This window comes from Oncorhynchus nerka, linkage group LG10, assembly GCF_034236695.1.
Source record: "Oncorhynchus nerka isolate Pitt River linkage group LG10, Oner_Uvic_2.0, whole genome shotgun sequence".
Taxonomy (NCBI): domain Eukaryota; kingdom Metazoa; phylum Chordata; class Actinopteri; order Salmoniformes; family Salmonidae; genus Oncorhynchus; species Oncorhynchus nerka.
The window spans coordinates 35,750,025-35,768,088 of record NC_088405.1 but is presented as its reverse complement, the minus strand read 5'-3'; the positions used below and the strand labels follow the sequence as shown (position 1 = coordinate 35,768,088).

Sequence of the window (18,064 nt, the reverse complement as noted above, 5' to 3'; positions counted from 1 at the left end):
CAAATTAAGATGAAGACTGTTTAAATGAATTAGGCCTCCTCGAATTAATTTACTTTCAGCACCCATGCGCTGTCTATTCCCGCGGCTGCCACTTCATGTAAATTACTCGAATATGGCTTATTGTGAGTTCAACAATTCTAATAAATAGACTTCATTATGGGCTAATAAACATATTGTTTTTATTCAAATAAATTATAACAGTAACAAGCTTACATCCGGTTCTCCTTCTCATCTTCCGCGCTTTCCCTCTAAAAACTGAACAGGACATCCGTAGGCCTAGTCCACGCGCAGAAATATTGCAATTTGGTTAGGCAGCACAAAAGGGTTTACATCAACAAGAGCAGGGCAGGCCAGGGCTCATGATTGTGAACGCCTATCCATTGCAGTGTGTAATGCAGAGTAACCTCCTTTCATATATACCATCCCAGCAGCGCCCAGCAGAGAATCAGGGATGAGGGGCATCATCGGGGGAGAAAAAAAATTGAGATACTACAATAAGCAAATCATTCTCAAAACCTGAGCAATACAAATCAAATCAAATCAAATTGTATTTGTCACACGCGCCGCATACAACAGGCCTTACCGTGACATGCTTACTTACAAGCCCTTAACGAACAATGCAGTTTAAAAAAATAAAAGTAACACGATAAAATAACAATAATGAAGCTAAATACAGGGGGTACCGGTACCGAGACAGGCTAGTCGAGGTCATTTGTACATGTAGGTAGGGGTAAAGTGACTGCATAGATAATAAACAGGGAGTTGCAGCAGTTGTAAAAACAAAGGGGGGCACTCTGTGACTTGGGTGACTGGAGTCTTTGACATTTTTTTCGGCCTTCCTCTGACACCACCTAATATATAGGTCCTGGATGGCAGGAACCTTGGCCCCAGTGATGTACTGGGCCGTATGCACTACCCTCTGTAGCGCCTTAAGGTCGCATTCCATACCAGGCGGTGATGCAACTGGGCAGGATCTTCTCGATGGTGCAGCTGTAGAACTTTTTGAGGGTCTGGGGACCCGTGCCAAATCTTTTCAGTCTCCCGAGGGGGAAAAGGTGTTGTCGTGCCCTCTTCACAACTGTCTTGGTGTGTTTGGACCATGATAGTTTGTCGGTGATGTGGACATCAAGGAACTTGAAACTCCCGACCTGCTCCACTACAGCCCCGTCGATGTGAATGGGGGCCTGTTCGGTCCTCCTTTTCCTGTAGTCCACGATAATCTCCTTTGTCTTGCTGACATTGAGGGAGAGGTTGTTGTCCTGGCACCACACTGACAGGTCTCTGACCTCCTCCATATAGGCTATCTCATCGTTGTCGGTGATCAGGCCCACAACTGTTGTGTCGTCAGCAAACTTAATGATGGTCAGTGGTGGAAAAAGAACCCAATTGTCATACTTGAGTAAAAGTAAAGATACTTTAATAGAAAATGACTCAAGTAAAAGTGGAAGTCAGCCAGTAAAATACTACTTCAGTAAAAGTATAAAAGTATTTGATTTTAAATATACTTAAGTATCAAAAGTAAAAGTACAAGTATAAATGATTTACAATTCCTTATATTAAGCAAACTAGACAGCACCATTTTGTTTTTAACGTATAGCCAGGGGAATACTCCAACACTCAGACATCATTTACAAACAAACCATGTGTTTAGTGAGTCACCCAAATCAGAGGCAGTGGGGATGACCAAATCAAATCAAATCAAGGATATTCTCTTGAGAAGTGTGTGAATTGGACCATTTTCCTGTCCTGCTAAGCATTCCAAATGTACCGAGTACTTTTGGGTGTCAGGGAAAATGTATGGTGTAAAAAGTACATCATTTTCTTTAGGAATGTAGTGAAGTAAAAGTAAAAGCTGTCAAAAATATAAATAGTAAAGTACAGATACCACAAAAAACGACTTAAGTAGTGCTTTAAAGTCTTTTGACTTAAGTACTTTGCACCATAGATGATGGTGTTGGAGTTGTGCTTGTCCACACAGTCATGGGTGAACAAGGAGTACAAGAGGAGACTATGGTGTTGAACGCTGAGCTGTAGTCAATGAACAGCAATCTCACTTAGGCGTTCATTTTGTCCAGGTGGGAAAGGGCAGTGTGGAGTGTGATTGGGATTGCGTCATCTGTGGATCTGTTGGGGCAGTATGCGAATTGGAGTGAGTCTAGGGTTTCTGGGATGACAGATTTCAAAGCCTTTTAAAGTACTTCATGGCTACCCGCCCTCCTTTCGGAAAAGCTGACCACGACTCCATTTTGTTGATCCCTGCCTACAGACAGAAACTAAAACAAGAAGCTCCCACGCTGAGGTCTGTCCAACGCTGGTCCGACCAATCTGATTCCACACTCCAAGACTGCTTCCATCACGTGGACTGGGATATGTTTCGTATTGCGTCAGACAACAACATTGACGAATACGCTGATTCGGTGTGCGAGTTCATTAGAACGTGCGTTGAAGATGTCGTTCCCATAGCAATGATTAAAACATTCCCAAACCAGAAACCGTGGATTGATGGCAGCATTCGCGTGAAACTGAAAGCGCGAACCACTACTTTTAATCAGGGCAAGGTGACCGGAAACATGACCGAATACAAACAGTGTAGCTATTCCCTCCGCAAGGCAATCAAACAAGCTAAGCGTCAGTATAGAGACAAAGTAGAATCTCAATTCAATGGCTCAGACACAAGAGGTATGTGGCAGGGTCTACAGTCAATCACGGATTACAAAAAGAAAACCAGCCCCGTCACGGACCAGGATGTCTTGCTCCCAGGCAGACTAAATAACTTTTTAGCCCGCTTTGAGGACAATACAGTGCCACTGACACGGCCTGCAACCAAAACATGTGGACTATCCTTCACTGCAGCCGAGGTGAGTAAAACATTTAAACGTGTTAACCTTCGCAAGGCTGCAGGCCCAGACGGCATCCCCAGCCGCGCCCTCAAGCATGCGCAGACCAGCTGGCTGGTGTGTTTACGGACATATTCAATCAATCCCTATCCCAGTCTGCTGTTCCCACATGCTTCAAGAGGGCCACCATTGTTCCTGTTCCCAAGAAAGCTAAGGTAACTGAGCTAAACGACTACCGCCCCGTAGCACTCACTTCCGTCATCATGAAGTGCTTTGAGAGACTAGTCAAGGACCATATCACCTCCACCCTCCCTGACACCCTAGACCCACTCCAATTTGCTTACCGCCCAAATAGGTCCACAGACGATGCAATCTCAACCACACTGCACACTGCCCTAACCCATCTGTACAAGAGGAATACCTATGTGAGAATGCTGTTCATCGACTACAGCTCGGCATTTAACACCATAGTACCCTCCAAGCTCGTCATCAAGCAGTAGTGGAGAGGGTAGTAAGTTTTAAGTTCCTCGGCATACACATCACAGACAAACTGAATTGGTCCACCCACACAGACAGCATCGTGAAGAAGGCGCAGCAGCGCCTCTTCAACCTCAGGAGGCTGAAGAAATTTGGCTTGTCACCGAAAGCACTCACAAACTTCTACAGATGCACAATCGAGAGCATCCTGGCGGGCTGTATCACCGCCTGGTACGGCAACTGCTCCGCCCACAACCGTAAGGCTCTCCAGAGGGTAGTGAGGTCTGCACAACGCATCACCGGGGGCAAACTACCTGCCCTCCAGGACACCTACACCACCCGATGTTACAGGAAGGCCATAAAGATCATCAAGGACAACAACCACCCGAGCCACTGCCTGTTCACCCCGCTATCATCCAGAAGGCGAGGTCAGTACAGGTGCATCAAAGCTGGGACCGAGAGACTGAAAAACAGCTTCTATCTCAAGGCCATCAGACTGTTAAACAGCCACCACTAACATTGAGTGGCTGCTGCCAACACACTGACTCAACTCCAGACACTTTAATAATGGGAATTGATGGGAAATTATGTCAAATATATCACTAGCCACTTTAAACAATGCTACCTAATATAATGTTTACATACCCTACATTATTTATCTCATATGTATACGTATATACTGTACTCTATATCATCTACTGCATCCTTATGTAATACATGTATCACTAGCCACTTTAACTATGCCACTTTGTTTACATACTCATCTCATATGTATATACTGTACTCGATACCATCTACTGTATCTTGCCTATGCCGCTCTGTACCATCACTCATTCATATATCTTTATGTACATATTCTTTATCCCCCTACACTTGTGTGTATAAGACAGTAGTTTTGGAATTGTTAGTTAGATTACTTGTTGGTTATTACTGCATTGTCGGAACTAGAAGCACAAGCATTTCGCTACACTCGCATTAACATCTGCTAACCATGTGTATGTGACATACAATTTGATTTGATTTTATTTGCTTTATGGGGCAGTAATCATTTAGGCAGGTTACCTTCGCTTCCTTGGGCACAGGTACTATGGGGGTCTGCTTGAAGCATGTAGGTATTACAGACTCGGTCAGGGAGAGGTTGGAAATATCAGTCAAGACACTTGCCAGTTGTTCTGAGTACACATCCTGGTAATCCGTCTGGCCTTGCGGCCTTGTGAATGTTGACCTGTTTTAAGGTCTTGCTTACATTGGCTATGGAGAGTGGAATCACACAGTCGTCCAGAACAGCTGGTGCTCTAATGCATGCTTCAGTGTTGCTTGCCTCGAAGCGAGCACAAAAGGCATTTAGCCCATCTGGTAGGCTCGTGTCACTGGGCAGCTCGTGGCTGGGTTTCGTGGCTGGGTTTTACTTTGTAGTCTGTAATAGTTTGCAAGCGCTTTGCCTGTTTGATGGTTCGTCTGAGGGCATAGAGGGATTTCTTATAAGCGTCCAGATTAGTGTCCCGCTCCTTGAAAGCGGCAGCTCTAGCCTTTAGCTCGGTGCAGCTGTTGCCTGTAATCCATGGCTTCTGGTTGGGATATGTACGTACGGTCACTGTGGGGACGACGTCGTCAACGCACTTATTGATGAAGCCGGTGAGTGAGGGGATATACTCCTCGTTGTACGCATCTCTGTGTGTGAAGTAAAGGTAAAACTGATTTAAGTTTGCCTGCATAAAAGTCCCCGGCCACTAGGAGCTCCGCTTCTGGATGAGCATTTTCTTGTTTGTTTATGGCCTCATAAAGCTTGTTGAGTGCGGTCTTAAATTACATGACCCTCCCCTAGACTAAATAAAAAAAATACAAAATCCTCCCCCTGACTGAAATTGAAAAATCATGACCCTCCCCCCATTTTCCTCCGGGTAACAATTGTGTAAATTTCGACCGCTCCCTTTGTGCTCTTTTGATGACTGTAAAATGGGCAGAAATATGTTTTTGGTGCCTTTATCTCAGTTAAATATAGAGAAGGCAGCATATTGAAATATGAACAAGTTTGATGAATTAGGACTGTCAACAACTTGTTTTCTCCAGCCGTTCAGTAAAATAAGCAACATTTCAAACGGTGTCAGGGAAGGAGAGAGAGGGAGATGACAGAGAGGGCTGCACACATGAGGCGTTTTGCAGAAAGAATTGACTCCAATACTCTGGAGTTATCTTCATCTTCTCATGTCCTCTTTATAAACACATCTAATGGTTTCTCTAGGCACAAATCAATACCTGAACTTCAGATTACCAGTTACCAGGAGCTGAAGATGTTCTCAGGGGGAAATAAAGGGAAGAAGTTACAGAGCTTTAACTAATGCAAATGATGTGGGCGACTCGCTGGCCCTATCAAATAGTGTTCCACACAAATTGATCGTCATCTGATCAAATCATTTTTAATGTGTCTGTTTTAAGACTGGGGAGATATCCATAGATATTCTGTGAGCACTTCTAAACGTATCTTATCGTTCCTTTACTTCAACTATTACTTTTGAAGGGATGACATGTATGTATTGCATATTCATTGAAAGTTTCAGAACAGGAAGAGAAGCAGAAATGGCTTGTGTTTATGTGGTGAGGGTGTAGGGGTCTTGGGGGAGCCCTGCTCTCCCTGCAGAGTGTGGGGGCTGCAGGGCTGTTGAGCCCCAACAGACCCAGACCCACAGCAGGGGTTGATCAGAAACAGGGCTGAGGGCTGAGAGAGGTATTGCAGGCAGAGGAGGCATTGGACCACATTTGTGTGGCGTTGCCCCCCCCCCCCCCCCCCCAGCTTCCTTCCCGTGGAAGTCGGAGGTTAAAGTGTTAACCCTGGCTTAATTGCAACTCTGTCTCCAGCTCACGCCCCCTCTGCACTCCCCCCACCCCCCTCATCCTCAAACTGACCCCAGGGCCTCTGTGGCCCGGGACACCCAGCTTTCACATTAACACAACCTGGTTACTGATTCCCCAACTAATGGAGGAGATCTACAGAGCAGGCCCTGGGGGAGAGAGGGAGAGGTTGACAGAATGACACGCTCGTGTAAATATAATCCAACTACATGGCCAGAAACAGGCCCAGACCCCTGCAGCAGCCCAAAGGTCCCACCACTCTCAGATCATCTGTATCCACCATACCCACATGCAAGTGTGCGTACGCTGACACACACACACACAATTTCTCTGAAGGATAACCCTTACCCTTCCACCTCCCTCTCCTCCTCCTTCCCTCCCTCACCCTACACACACTCAGGCAGGCAGGCCGACAGCCCCTCTCGTTATCTTACTCTCTGATCAGCTCAAATTCATCTTGTTCACACTCGCTCTAACATGGACGAGGGGAGAGAAAGGCGGTCCACGCCTGCCACGCGTGCTGGTGTGAAAAGACGTGTCCACAATCCACATCCAACTACACCGCCCAGTCAGTCACCTACCCCTTCTCTCCTCTCCCAAGGAGCGTCCCCCATCTACCCTGGACAAGCAGGCTATTGACACCACAAGTGTGCTGAATTAGGAGAACAGAGATGAACTGCTTTGGTTTCTACCTCTGATCCCATCTGTGGTAGTTTAAGGGGTGTGAGTCCAATAAGATCCCACCATCTCTAGTGAGAGAAAGCATGGGCCTCTGTCTCTCCTCTCATAGTGAGGGACTGGCCAGAGGCAGACACTAACCAGACAGTGTGTTGGAGACTGTTTTGCTCAGACGGAGCCAGACTTCATCACTCTAACAGGATGCGTTAGATCGGCGGAGCGGGACATGAATTGCTCTTTGTGACATTAAAACACGCTAAATAACGGTTAAAAATATTGTTATACAGACAGATTTCAAGTTGCGGTTCTAGTAAGTCAAGTTAATGTGGACCTAGGTCGGCTAAAAATAAACATTCCTTTTTTCAAGGTGAGATGCCTCTGTAATTCAGTTTTAAAGTTAATATATTGTTCATTTTTACAGGTAGTGGAGCATGTCAATAGAATTTACCAGAAGTCATTCAGGCATTATTTCCTGGTGCACAACAAAAAGGGCCTGGATTAGCCTTAAGGCCAGTGTGCTGTTTTAAATACTTTGCATATTCCTCATGTTCATAGAGGGATGAACAATTAATAATCGTTTCCCTATGATTTGAAAGAGACATCTCAAACCCTTTTCAGTTTATGTTAACATGTTCTAAAGCTATTCCAGTAATCCTTCAATATATCTTCCATGCCAGAAAATGAATTTTGTTATTTTTTTATGTTTATCCTGAAATAAATAATATTGCTATTATTTGCTTATGACAACGATGAGAGAGTGGGATAAAGCCCAACGTCCACTTTCCAGTCACGCAATGCTAGCGTCTACATGTGTGTGTAGAACTACGTGTTTATATATAGGCCTGCGCACGCTGTGTGTGTGTGTGTGTGTGTGTGTGTGTGTGTGTGTGTGTGTGTGTGTGTGTGTGTGTGTGTGTGTGTGTGTGTGTGTGTGTGTGTGTGTGTGCATTGCAGCATGATGGACAGAAAAGTCTGAGTGGACAGAGGGCATATGTGTCACCTTTGACCCTGACCGAGTCCACTCCCACACAAACCAAGACTCCAGTATCACAGTCAATATCAATGTAAATATATCCCTAGAAAGTACACTATCACAACATGGACTTGTACGACAGCGGTGAGAGATGGGCCGCTGCTATTGGCTCTGCTCCCCCTTGACTCCACAATGGATCTTATATAAAGAAAATAACTTCCTATCAATGAACAAACCAAGTAAAAGTAGAAGACACAGGGATGTGTAATAACGTAGAAGAAAAACAGCCCATGTAAAAGTAGAAGACACAGGGATGTGTAATAACGTAGAAGAAAAACAGCCCATGTAAAAGTAGAAGACACAGGGATGTGTAATAACATAGAAGAAAAACAGCCCATGTAAAAGTAGAAGACACAGGGATGTGTAATAACGTAGAAGAAAAACAGCCCATGTAAAAGTAGAAGACACAGGGATGTGTAATAACATAGAAGAAAACAGCCCATGTAAAAGTAGAAGACACAGGGATGTGTAATAACATAGAAGAAAAACAGCCCATGTAAAAGTAGAAGACACAGGGATGTGTAATAACGTAGAAGAAAACAGCCCATGTAAAAGTAGAAGACACAGGGATGTGTAATAACGTAGAAGAAAAACAGCCCATGTAAAAGTAGAAGACACAGGGATGTGTAATAACATAGAAGAAAAACAGCCCATGTAAAAGTAGAAGACACAGGGATGTGTAATAACACAGAAGAAAAACAGCCCATGTAAAAGTAGAAGACACAGGGATGTGTAATAACATAGAAGAAAAACAGCCCATGTAAAAGTAGAAGACACAGGGATGTGTAATAACATAGAAGAAAAACAGCCCATGTAAAAGTAGAAGACACAGGGATGTGTAATAACGTAGAAGAAAAACAGCCCATGTAAAAGTAGAAGACACAGGGATGTGTAATAACATAGAAGAAAAACAGCCCATGTAAAAGTAGAAGACACAGGGATGTGTAATAACATAGAAGAAAAACAGCCCATGTAAAAGTAGAAGACACAGGGATGTGTAATAACGTAGAAGAAAAACAGCCCATGTAAAAGTAGAAGACACAGGGATGTGTAATAACGTAGAAGAAAAACAGCCCATGTAAAAGTAGAAGACACAGGGATGTGTAATAACGTAGAAGAAAAACAGCCCATGTAAAAGTAGAAGACACAGGGATGTGTAATAACGTAGAAGAAAAACAGCCCATGTAAAAGTAGAAGACACAGGGATGTGTAATAACGTAGAAGAAAAACAGCCCATGTAAAAGTAGAAGACACAGGGATGTGTAATAACGTAGAAGAAAAACAGCCCATGTAAAAGTAGAAGACACAGGGATGTGTAATAACATAGAAGAAAAACAGCCCATGTAAAAGTAGAAGACACAGGGATGTGTAATAACGTAGAAGAAAAACAGCCCATGTAAAAGTAGAAGACACAGGGATGTGTAATAACGTAGAAGAAAACAGCCCATGTAAAAGTAGAAGACAAAGGGATGTGTAATAACATAGAAGAAAAACAGCCCATGTAAAAGTAGAAGACACAGGGATGTGTAATAACATAGAAGAAAAACAGCCCATGTAAAAGTAGAAGACACAGGGATGTGTAATAACGTAGAAGAAAAACAGCCCATGTAAAAGTAGAAGACAAAGGGATGTGTAATAACATAGAAGAAAAACAGCCCATGTAAAAGTAGAAGACACAGGGATGTGTAATAACATAGAAGAAAAACAGCCCATGTAAAAGTAGAAGACACAGGGATGTGTAATAACGTAGAAGAAAAACAGCCCATGTAAAAGTAGAAGACACAGGGATGTGTAATAACGTAGAAGAAAACAGCCCATGTAAAAGTAGAAGACACAGGGATGTGTAATAACGTAGAAGAAAAACAGCCCATGTAAAAGTAGAAGACACAGGGATGTGTAATAACGTAGAAGAAAAACAGCCCATGTAAAAGTAGAAGACACAGGGATGTGTAATAACGTAGAAGAAAAACAGCCCATGTAAAAGTAGAAGACACAGGGATGTGTAATAACGTAGAAGAAAAACAGCCCATGTAAAATAGAAGACACAGGGATGTGTAATAACGTAGAAGAAAAACAGCCCATGTAAAAGTAGAAGACACAGGGATGTGTAATAACGTAGAAGAAAAACAGCCCATGTAAAAGTAGAAGACACAGGGATGTGTAATAACGTAGAAGAAAAACAGCCCATGTAAAAGTAGAAGACACAGGGATGTGTAATAACGTAGAAGAAAACAGCCCATGTAAAAGTAGAAGACACAGGGATGTGTAATAACGTAGAAGAAAAACAGCCCATGTAAAAGTAGAAGACACAGGGATGTGTAATAACATAGAAGAAAAACAGCCCATGTAAAAGTAGAAGACACAGGGATGTGTAATAACGTAGAAGAAAAACAGCCCATGTAAAAGTTTTTTCATGCTGTTGTCAAAAAATGATCTCTGGTTATAGTGGTCATCAAGTTTTGATGAGAGTTTTGATAGAGTTCATATTTTGAAATATCCCAAATATTTAATGCAAATCAAATGACACATTCAGTTATTGCAACAAGTGTTTTTTTTGTTTTGTTTTTTAAATGTAACTAGGCAAGGCAGCTAAGAACAAATTCTTATTTATAGTGATGGCCTACACCGGCCAAACCCAGATGATGCTGGGCCAATTGTGCACCACCCTATGGGACTCCCAATCACAGCCAGTTGTGATACAGCCTGGATTCAAACCAGGGTGTCTGTAGTGATGCCCCCCCTAGCACTGAGATGCAGTGCCTTAAACCCATGTGCCACTCGGGAGCCCAAGTTCAAATATGTATTATTCCTTACTAAAGTCTATACATTTTATGTACATTATCATCTTGGTTCTATATTTTCATTTGGTATTTTAATTCAATATTAATGTAGGTTTAACATTGTTTGACAATTATATGTCCTTTGCAATACTACACATAAGAGAGTGATATTTCTTTATTGTATGCAATTTAAATCTTGATAAGAATGTAAGCTACATGTAAAGCTTCAAAAGGGGGAAATAACTTGATTATTGCCAAATATTCTCTTATATCCTCGGTTATCATACATTATTATCTTCAAATTGTTCTCCATTCACCAATGCACAAAAAAAATGTAAAGGCTGATAGAATTTATTCAAAGTAAGTGTGACACGTTTCGTTTTCTCAATGTTTAAACAGATACCTTCCCATTCGAATGTGCAAACCAAATACTGATGTGTAGAAATTCGGATCAAAAGGTCACAGACGTATAATATTGTCCAGAAAATGATTTTAGGGAGTATAATTGATTACATTTACACCACGCTGTACATTGATTTTTCTATTGTGTTATTGACTGTACGTTTGAATATCCCATGTGTAACTCTGTATTGTTGTTTTTGTCGCACTGCTTTGCTTGATCTTAGCCATGTCGCAGTTGTAAATGAGAACATGTTCTCAACTGGCCTACATGGTTAAATAAATGTGAAATAAAAAAATAAAAACGTATTGTATTTTAATAAATGTTCTGTATAGACTATTTGGCGGCTGTCTTGGTTCCTTTGTACCGTCCTAAAAACAGTATAGGCCTATCTTGAAAACAGACCACTTTTTACTTGGTTAAAGTGCAACACTATTTCTTACCTTGAATTACCCCATATTTATTAAGTTATAATAACTATCCTAAACTTTATTTCAGAACATAAAGGCACGTCTTTCACTTGTTTGGTGGCTACTTATCTATCCATTCAGTAAAAGTTGCATTGAAGGCAGGAAGCTCCCTCAACAACATCGTTTGGATATTTTAATTGGGCCTCATGCGGTGCATATTACAAGCACTAATTTAGGCTCATACTGTAGCCTAGAAATGACACTGTAACCAGTACTTCAAGGCCCTATATTTTTTAAATCTAGTATTAGCAAAACATGTGAAATAGTAGAAGAACATTTTTCAAATATATATAGGTTATTGTAAAATTGGACATTCGTGAGTATAAAGGCTTTCAAATGACATGTTCTAGAGATACTTGTACAGGCATAACTATTTGTAGACCTGTATTGTATAGGCTTATATTAATTATAAATGATTCGTGTGGATATTGATAAGGTCATTTGGCCGATTTATCGCGGTTTGAATTGTAAAATCGTCCTTTACGCATTTATTTAGAATATGTGGTAAAACGTTGCCTGGCGCTTCTTGAAAATACACGAACAAAAAGGGCCTAGGTGTAGAAAGACAAGCTTTTATATAATTACAGAAGTTAAAAGGTCTTCTTTCTTGTTTACAGAACTTGTCTAAATGCAAATAAATACGAGGTAGAATGCGACAAAGCCTCGGGCATCTCACCGGCTGGTGCGCCATGCAGAGCCAGCAATCTGCTGATCGGATTTAATCCACAGGGTAACAATGGAGCGATGGCCCTCATTCAACTGTTTAGCCTATAAACGCACAACACATCATCCAAATAGCACTATTAAATAATAGGCCAATCATGCACTTATTTCATGCTGACTATGTTGTTTTCACTGCACGCAACATGAATTGATTTCTCACGGAATCTCGTGGAAATGGAATACACACCAGTGCTCCAAGTGTTCAACCCATGTGTCACTTTTGAAACGCTGAGAGTAGAGTTTCACACCTATGGTTATTCAGTCATTAGGGAAAGAATGATTCATGGTTTGGCTGTTGGTATAAGACAAAATGGCTATTAACCGTAACTTCGATATGTATAACAAGCGCAAATTGGGTTAAATTTGAAGTCAAACTGAAATGATTTATAACGCCACTGCTACTGTTAGTTATAATGACGTTATAATTAAATTAATGGATGTCAGATAAATATCCTGTCGTTCTTGGTCTGTAGGCAACATAAAACATATAGGTTGCATCTTAAATGTGTATGGAATAGGCCTATAGCTAAATAAGTAATAGTGCTAATCATTTACAGAAATAGGCTAAAACACAGATTTCGAACATTAAAAAAATGTGAAATCATTCATCATCAATTTGTTAGCTAGCCTAGATATATATTACCTTCAGAATGTTGGGGTGCTGTAGCCTTTCCATCAGCGTCATTTCTTTCACTATTTTGAAGGACGCCAGTCTGTAGCAGTCTCCAGGTGAACCATATTTCTTTACGCAATTTTCCATATCGTGTCCCCCGAAATCCACCGATTTCAGAGCCACGGACAAGCTGTTGTTGAGAGCCGCCTTGTAGACCGCCTTTGTGTAGCCTGAGCCGAGGTACTGAACATTGGTCACGTTGTCTATGCTGCTGCAGCCAAGCATCGGTGTACTGTTAATGCTCCTCGAATTCATAGTTAAATCTTCCCGTGATTTTGTTTGCATGTATGTGGAAGATGAAAGCCGATTTTGAAAATGCGTCTGTTGGTTATCGGTTCGCTCAATGACTTTGATAGGGTCCCAATTGTCCCCTGGCTCTGAATCCATGAGCCTCCTTCTCTCCAGCGGGCGGACGGGGTCCCCGGTCCCAGACCCATGTCCTTGGCGCCGACGGTACCGCACAACCTCATCGAATCTCTCTCGTATCTGCAGTAATAAGTCCTGGTGATGCCTGCTTCCCGCGGCGATTTTACTATTGGCCTCCGCCACAGCTTTAGTGTCTGACTCGCCGACGTGAAGCTGTGAATCGCCTGTAACCCGCTGCTGTTTTTTGTGGTAGTACCGATGTACTCTATTGTCGTGGTTCTGATGGTGCTCGAACCCTGGTATGTACAGCAAATTCATTAGCGTACCGAGGAAGAAAGAGAGGCAGAAGCCTGCTGCAACCACAATCTTTCTTCGCTTCATTGTGATCAGTTGTATTAATAGCATAAAATATATTTGTCCGTCTTCGGCTCCAGTCCCCGCCTAAGTGTCTACCACCTCTGCAGCGGTGCCCGGCGTTCAAGGTTCGTGCGCGACAGAATTGAGTGGTATTCCGATGCCGAATGCGCTATGATCACGTCTTCATCTTGAATTATATGATTTATGCAGCCACACAGGTTTAAGATCCTCCCCATATAAAGTTGACCATGGTGACACTTGCCTTCACACACTGCAAAACCCACCACTTCTGTAGCCTATGAGCGCATCAGGCAGGGGTCCTCTAGCCTACTAGAAGCCCCCTGAGCGACTAAACAGCCGTGACGCCACTGTGATTGACAGCATACGTAGGTCATGCATCTGTGAGCACTGTAGTTTTCAGGAAGTCCATTTCTCATTAAGGTACGTTGAACATATAAAATCTTAAAACCACACTACCCATGGTGCAATGTAAAAATCCAGACAATTCCAGCAAACCAGCAGCTGTGGAACAGTGTTTGAGGTTTCTTAGAACTGCCGTTTCGAGTAGACCTAATGGCATGCGCAAAATCTGCCCACTGACGTTAGTGATGAAAGCGCATGAGTTGATGGACATTAATTATAATATCTACTATCTAATGTGTTGTTTTATTTCAAATTTTGAATGGCCAGGCTTATATGTGTTTTAAATATAGCCTTATTTGAATGTTTGCGAAGCCTTTCTAATAGGCCTATACGCCTTAATATGCCAATTGGTTATGTCATCCGGATTATTAATTGTTACCATTGCGCATAGTAACATTATGTAGCCTAGCCTATATCCAGTAGATTTTCTGCTGATGGTCTATACACAACATGGAAAGTAGGCTAAATTGAAATGTTTCCAACGAATAATGAACATTGCGCTATGAGACAACTGTGCATACGCATAAGAACGCTTCATGCTTTCAGCAAGTAGGGTATTCCTTTTAGCTAACGCTTTTGGATTGCTTTAAATCTTCCACCTCTGTTTTAAATTGGTTGAGAAGTCCAGACTCCTTGCAGGCTGAAGCTCTGCTGGCCCCTCTGTTACTTGGAAAGAAAAATGTGTATAATTATGTCTCTGGGGTCGGAGAAGTAAAACTCTAAATTAAAAGCAGACATTACGAAAAAGGGTGTATAAATAATCAAATAATAGGCTCCAGTACGGCTTTGTTAAACTCGGCCGAGATAAGCATTCCTTGACTGGAATCTCATGTTAGCCGGCACCCCGTCCCCCCAAATAAATCCCGTCGTGTTTATCTGCTGTAAATACACTATAGCAGTGCCAGCGACGTTTAAAAAATGAGCCACCACGACCCCTTTTAAGTGGGCCCAAACAGAGTTCACCACGGGGTCTCGCTCTCTATTGTGGTAGGCTAAATGATGATGAACTTTAAAATAATGTTATTAATGCTCTCATTGTTTATCGGATTACTTTAATAATGACACATTAGTTATTTCTGGTGCAGCTGAGGCAAGACCAAGCGGCCTCTATACCTTCATTAGGCCAACAAACCAGAAGGATGACGCGGGGAGCCCGGCCTGAGCCCTGCTTGAGATCCGGATAGTGTAGACCTGAATGCTAGTGACATGGCTATCCATCAAACCGACATTAGCATGTAGTTAGCAACTAATTAACAAATACAATCAACCTGGAAACTGAACAAACAAAGCGGAGACAGCGGGGCGCAGCCGCACGAAGGCCTGGGGTCGCAGGGAGAATTTGTACGAGAGGCGCGCGTCCACTCCTTTTAATAGCTTTGGTTACATTTTTTAAAAGGTCAAAGTAGTGTAAATATAATTATATTATATTAGTCCTATATTATATTGTTCTATTGGAACCATTTTATTATCCCTTTTTTGACAGGAAGGATCATTTGGGATGGAACTGCTTTGGAGCTGAAGCATTTCAGTAGCCTAACTATAGCCTACTTCTCGCGCTGAAATGGCCGCTATATCCCACACCAACTGTTATCATATCTGTCACTTTGAGACTGTTTAATGTCCACACATTTGACAAGTGGCAAGAGGGATGTGGAGAAGCTTAGCTCCATCTCCTGGACAACAGTCTTTGATGGTGATGATTATAAATTGTGACAATAATAATAATTCATAATTATTATCCGATAATTAACCGTTTGTGTGTTTGGCGGTTATTTTTCTTTCAGTTTTAAGCACGATGACTGGATTCAATCATTGTTATCTCTGTATATTAATGGCCATTAGAGTTGATTGTCCGTCATTATATAGTCCAATAAACATCCGAATGATTGACTACACTTATCTTGCCCTATTTAGCAAGTCATCTATACATTGTGGTGTAAATTCCTGAATATAAATATTTAAGGTACTTTTGCAATCCAACTGTCAAGAATAGCCTAACTCAAAACGTAGAATTAATTATTTGGCTGCATTTAACAGTAACAGAAGTGATGTGTAAGAAAACGGTATTTACCTCGTCAGTGAGGCAACTGTTGCTTTAATTTCCGATTTCTTACTGTGAGTGGAGTGGTCATTTGCATGGCCTAGTTTGGGGCGGACAGCTCTGCGGGAGGGGAGGCTCAATGCGCCTCGGGGGAGCTAACACGCATTAATCCCACTTAAATAACTTCATTTTCTCTAGGATTATTAGGGACAATAGGCAAACAGTGTATTCTAACCACTGTGCTGGGGCCTTTCCATTTGACCAGCCGTTTACATGGAGAATCCGGGAGTGGCAGTTGGCTGGCTCGCGGGTAACGGATTAGCCCGCTGCAGCGCAGGAATGTTACATTTGCTGTGCCTTTGTGATTGGCTCAACCTACGGCGGTATATGACTGAACAAATCCTTTTACACTTCTATTTTCTGAGGGGAATAATTATATGCCTTTGTTACTGTAAACCACACATTAATTAAAATTGGGGCGTAGGTTGGCCATTCATTGGCAATGTGCGCTTTAGTAGGCCAAATACATTATGTCACCCGAAGTAATGACGTGTCAATTAATCAAGTTTGAGCTGAAAGTATTTATCGCAATTTGCAACCTGCATAAGTGAATGCCATGGAGAAAAGGTCTAAAAAAATATATATAGAAGTTGTAAACTTGTGCATCCATTTTATTGCAAGGACCAAAAGTCTCAAAAGAAATTGGCTATATATCTTGAATAAGACATTTTTAGTCAGAGCCATTTCTGAATCAGAGCTTAAATTTACATTGGAGTCAGTCAACTTGAGATGTATTTAATGAACTAAAGACATTTCTGAACTGTATCTTGATGTTGTCCAGTATCTATTAAATGTGCTGTGCATCATGGTTTTGATTTTGTAAATGCACTGTTCATGTATTTAATCTCCCACTTAGGTGCCAAGCTTTTTTATGTTCTGTTTAAGTTGAAATTGACTCTTTTTCCATCTGAACCTTTAGTCAGGAGTTTTGTGTGGTTTCTTATTCATCCTCTCTTGCTGGCTGCTACAGAAAAGTGGAGTAGACCCATATCAGTGTCTGAGACAAATGGGTGATAAGGAGAGCGTTCTCTACTCCATAAAAGTTATGTTTCTAGAGAGGAACTTCTGGTTCTGTTTAGTTGAGAAAGGAGGGAGTTGGTGAGAGAGGAGGAGAGAGAGAAAGACTGGGGGGGGGGAATCTCAATTGCATTCTCCTCGCGTCCTCTCCTCTCTCCTTATCTTCTTCTCAAACCCCATTGGATGAGAAGGTCAGATGGTAGGGACGAGGAGAGAGGAGTGGAGGAGAATGCAATTGAGATCTTCCCTTGGAGGGAGGCCTGTGCCGCCAGCAAACACTCAGTCACACTCTGTGAGTTTATGAGCCTCAGACTAGTGTGGATATGACCTTGAAACAAGCACGTGCGTTGGTTGGCGCCATTAGGAAACTTGTCAGTGCGGCCCAGGTCTGGGCCACCGTATGCCAGCGTGTGTGTGTGCGTGTGTGTATCTATAACCTGCCTTACCTAACAGCCCTGGCTATCAGTCAGATGTTAAATGCAATGCAGGTGATGGCAGTTTTCTCTCCAATCTTCCAATTTAATGGTACATTAGCATATCTAATTAGTTGTGAAGTGGATCATGGCTTGGAGCACAATGGGACACTTGTCTGCGTTTTGCCAATACGATGCAAATTCGTTTGAGAAATCTTGTGGCCTGGAGAGGTGAAATACAGTTGAAAAGAGAAAACAAAATTCCTGGACTGGGGTCTTACTGTGAGATCTCAGGGGCCAGCAGAGAGAGAGAGAGAGAGAGCACTGACATTTGGGTGTGTTTGTATCTGTGTGTGCAGTGGTGCAAAAAGTACCCAGTTGTCATACTTGAGTTAAAGTAAAGATAGAAATAGAAATGTAGTAATAGAAATTGACTCAAGTAAAAGTGAAAGTCACCCAGTAAAAT

General features: G+C 42.1%; 1 protein-coding gene across 2 annotated transcripts in view; it reads right to left on the bottom strand.

Annotated features, from left to right (window-relative positions):
- pkdcca (protein kinase domain containing, cytoplasmic a) overlaps positions 1-13,928 on the bottom strand; it is a 37,516-nt gene extending 23,588 nt beyond the window's left edge. For both annotated transcript variants that reach the window (XM_029669714.2, XM_065023263.1), the window contains exon 1: positions 12,892-13,928. In XM_029669714.2, coding sequence (XP_029525574.1) covers positions 12,892-13,692 — 801 coding nt within the window. In that variant the 5' untranslated portion in view covers positions 13,693-13,928. The remainder of the gene's footprint in view (positions 1-12,891) is intronic.
- Between the last annotated feature and the right edge of the window lie 4,136 nt (positions 13,929-18,064).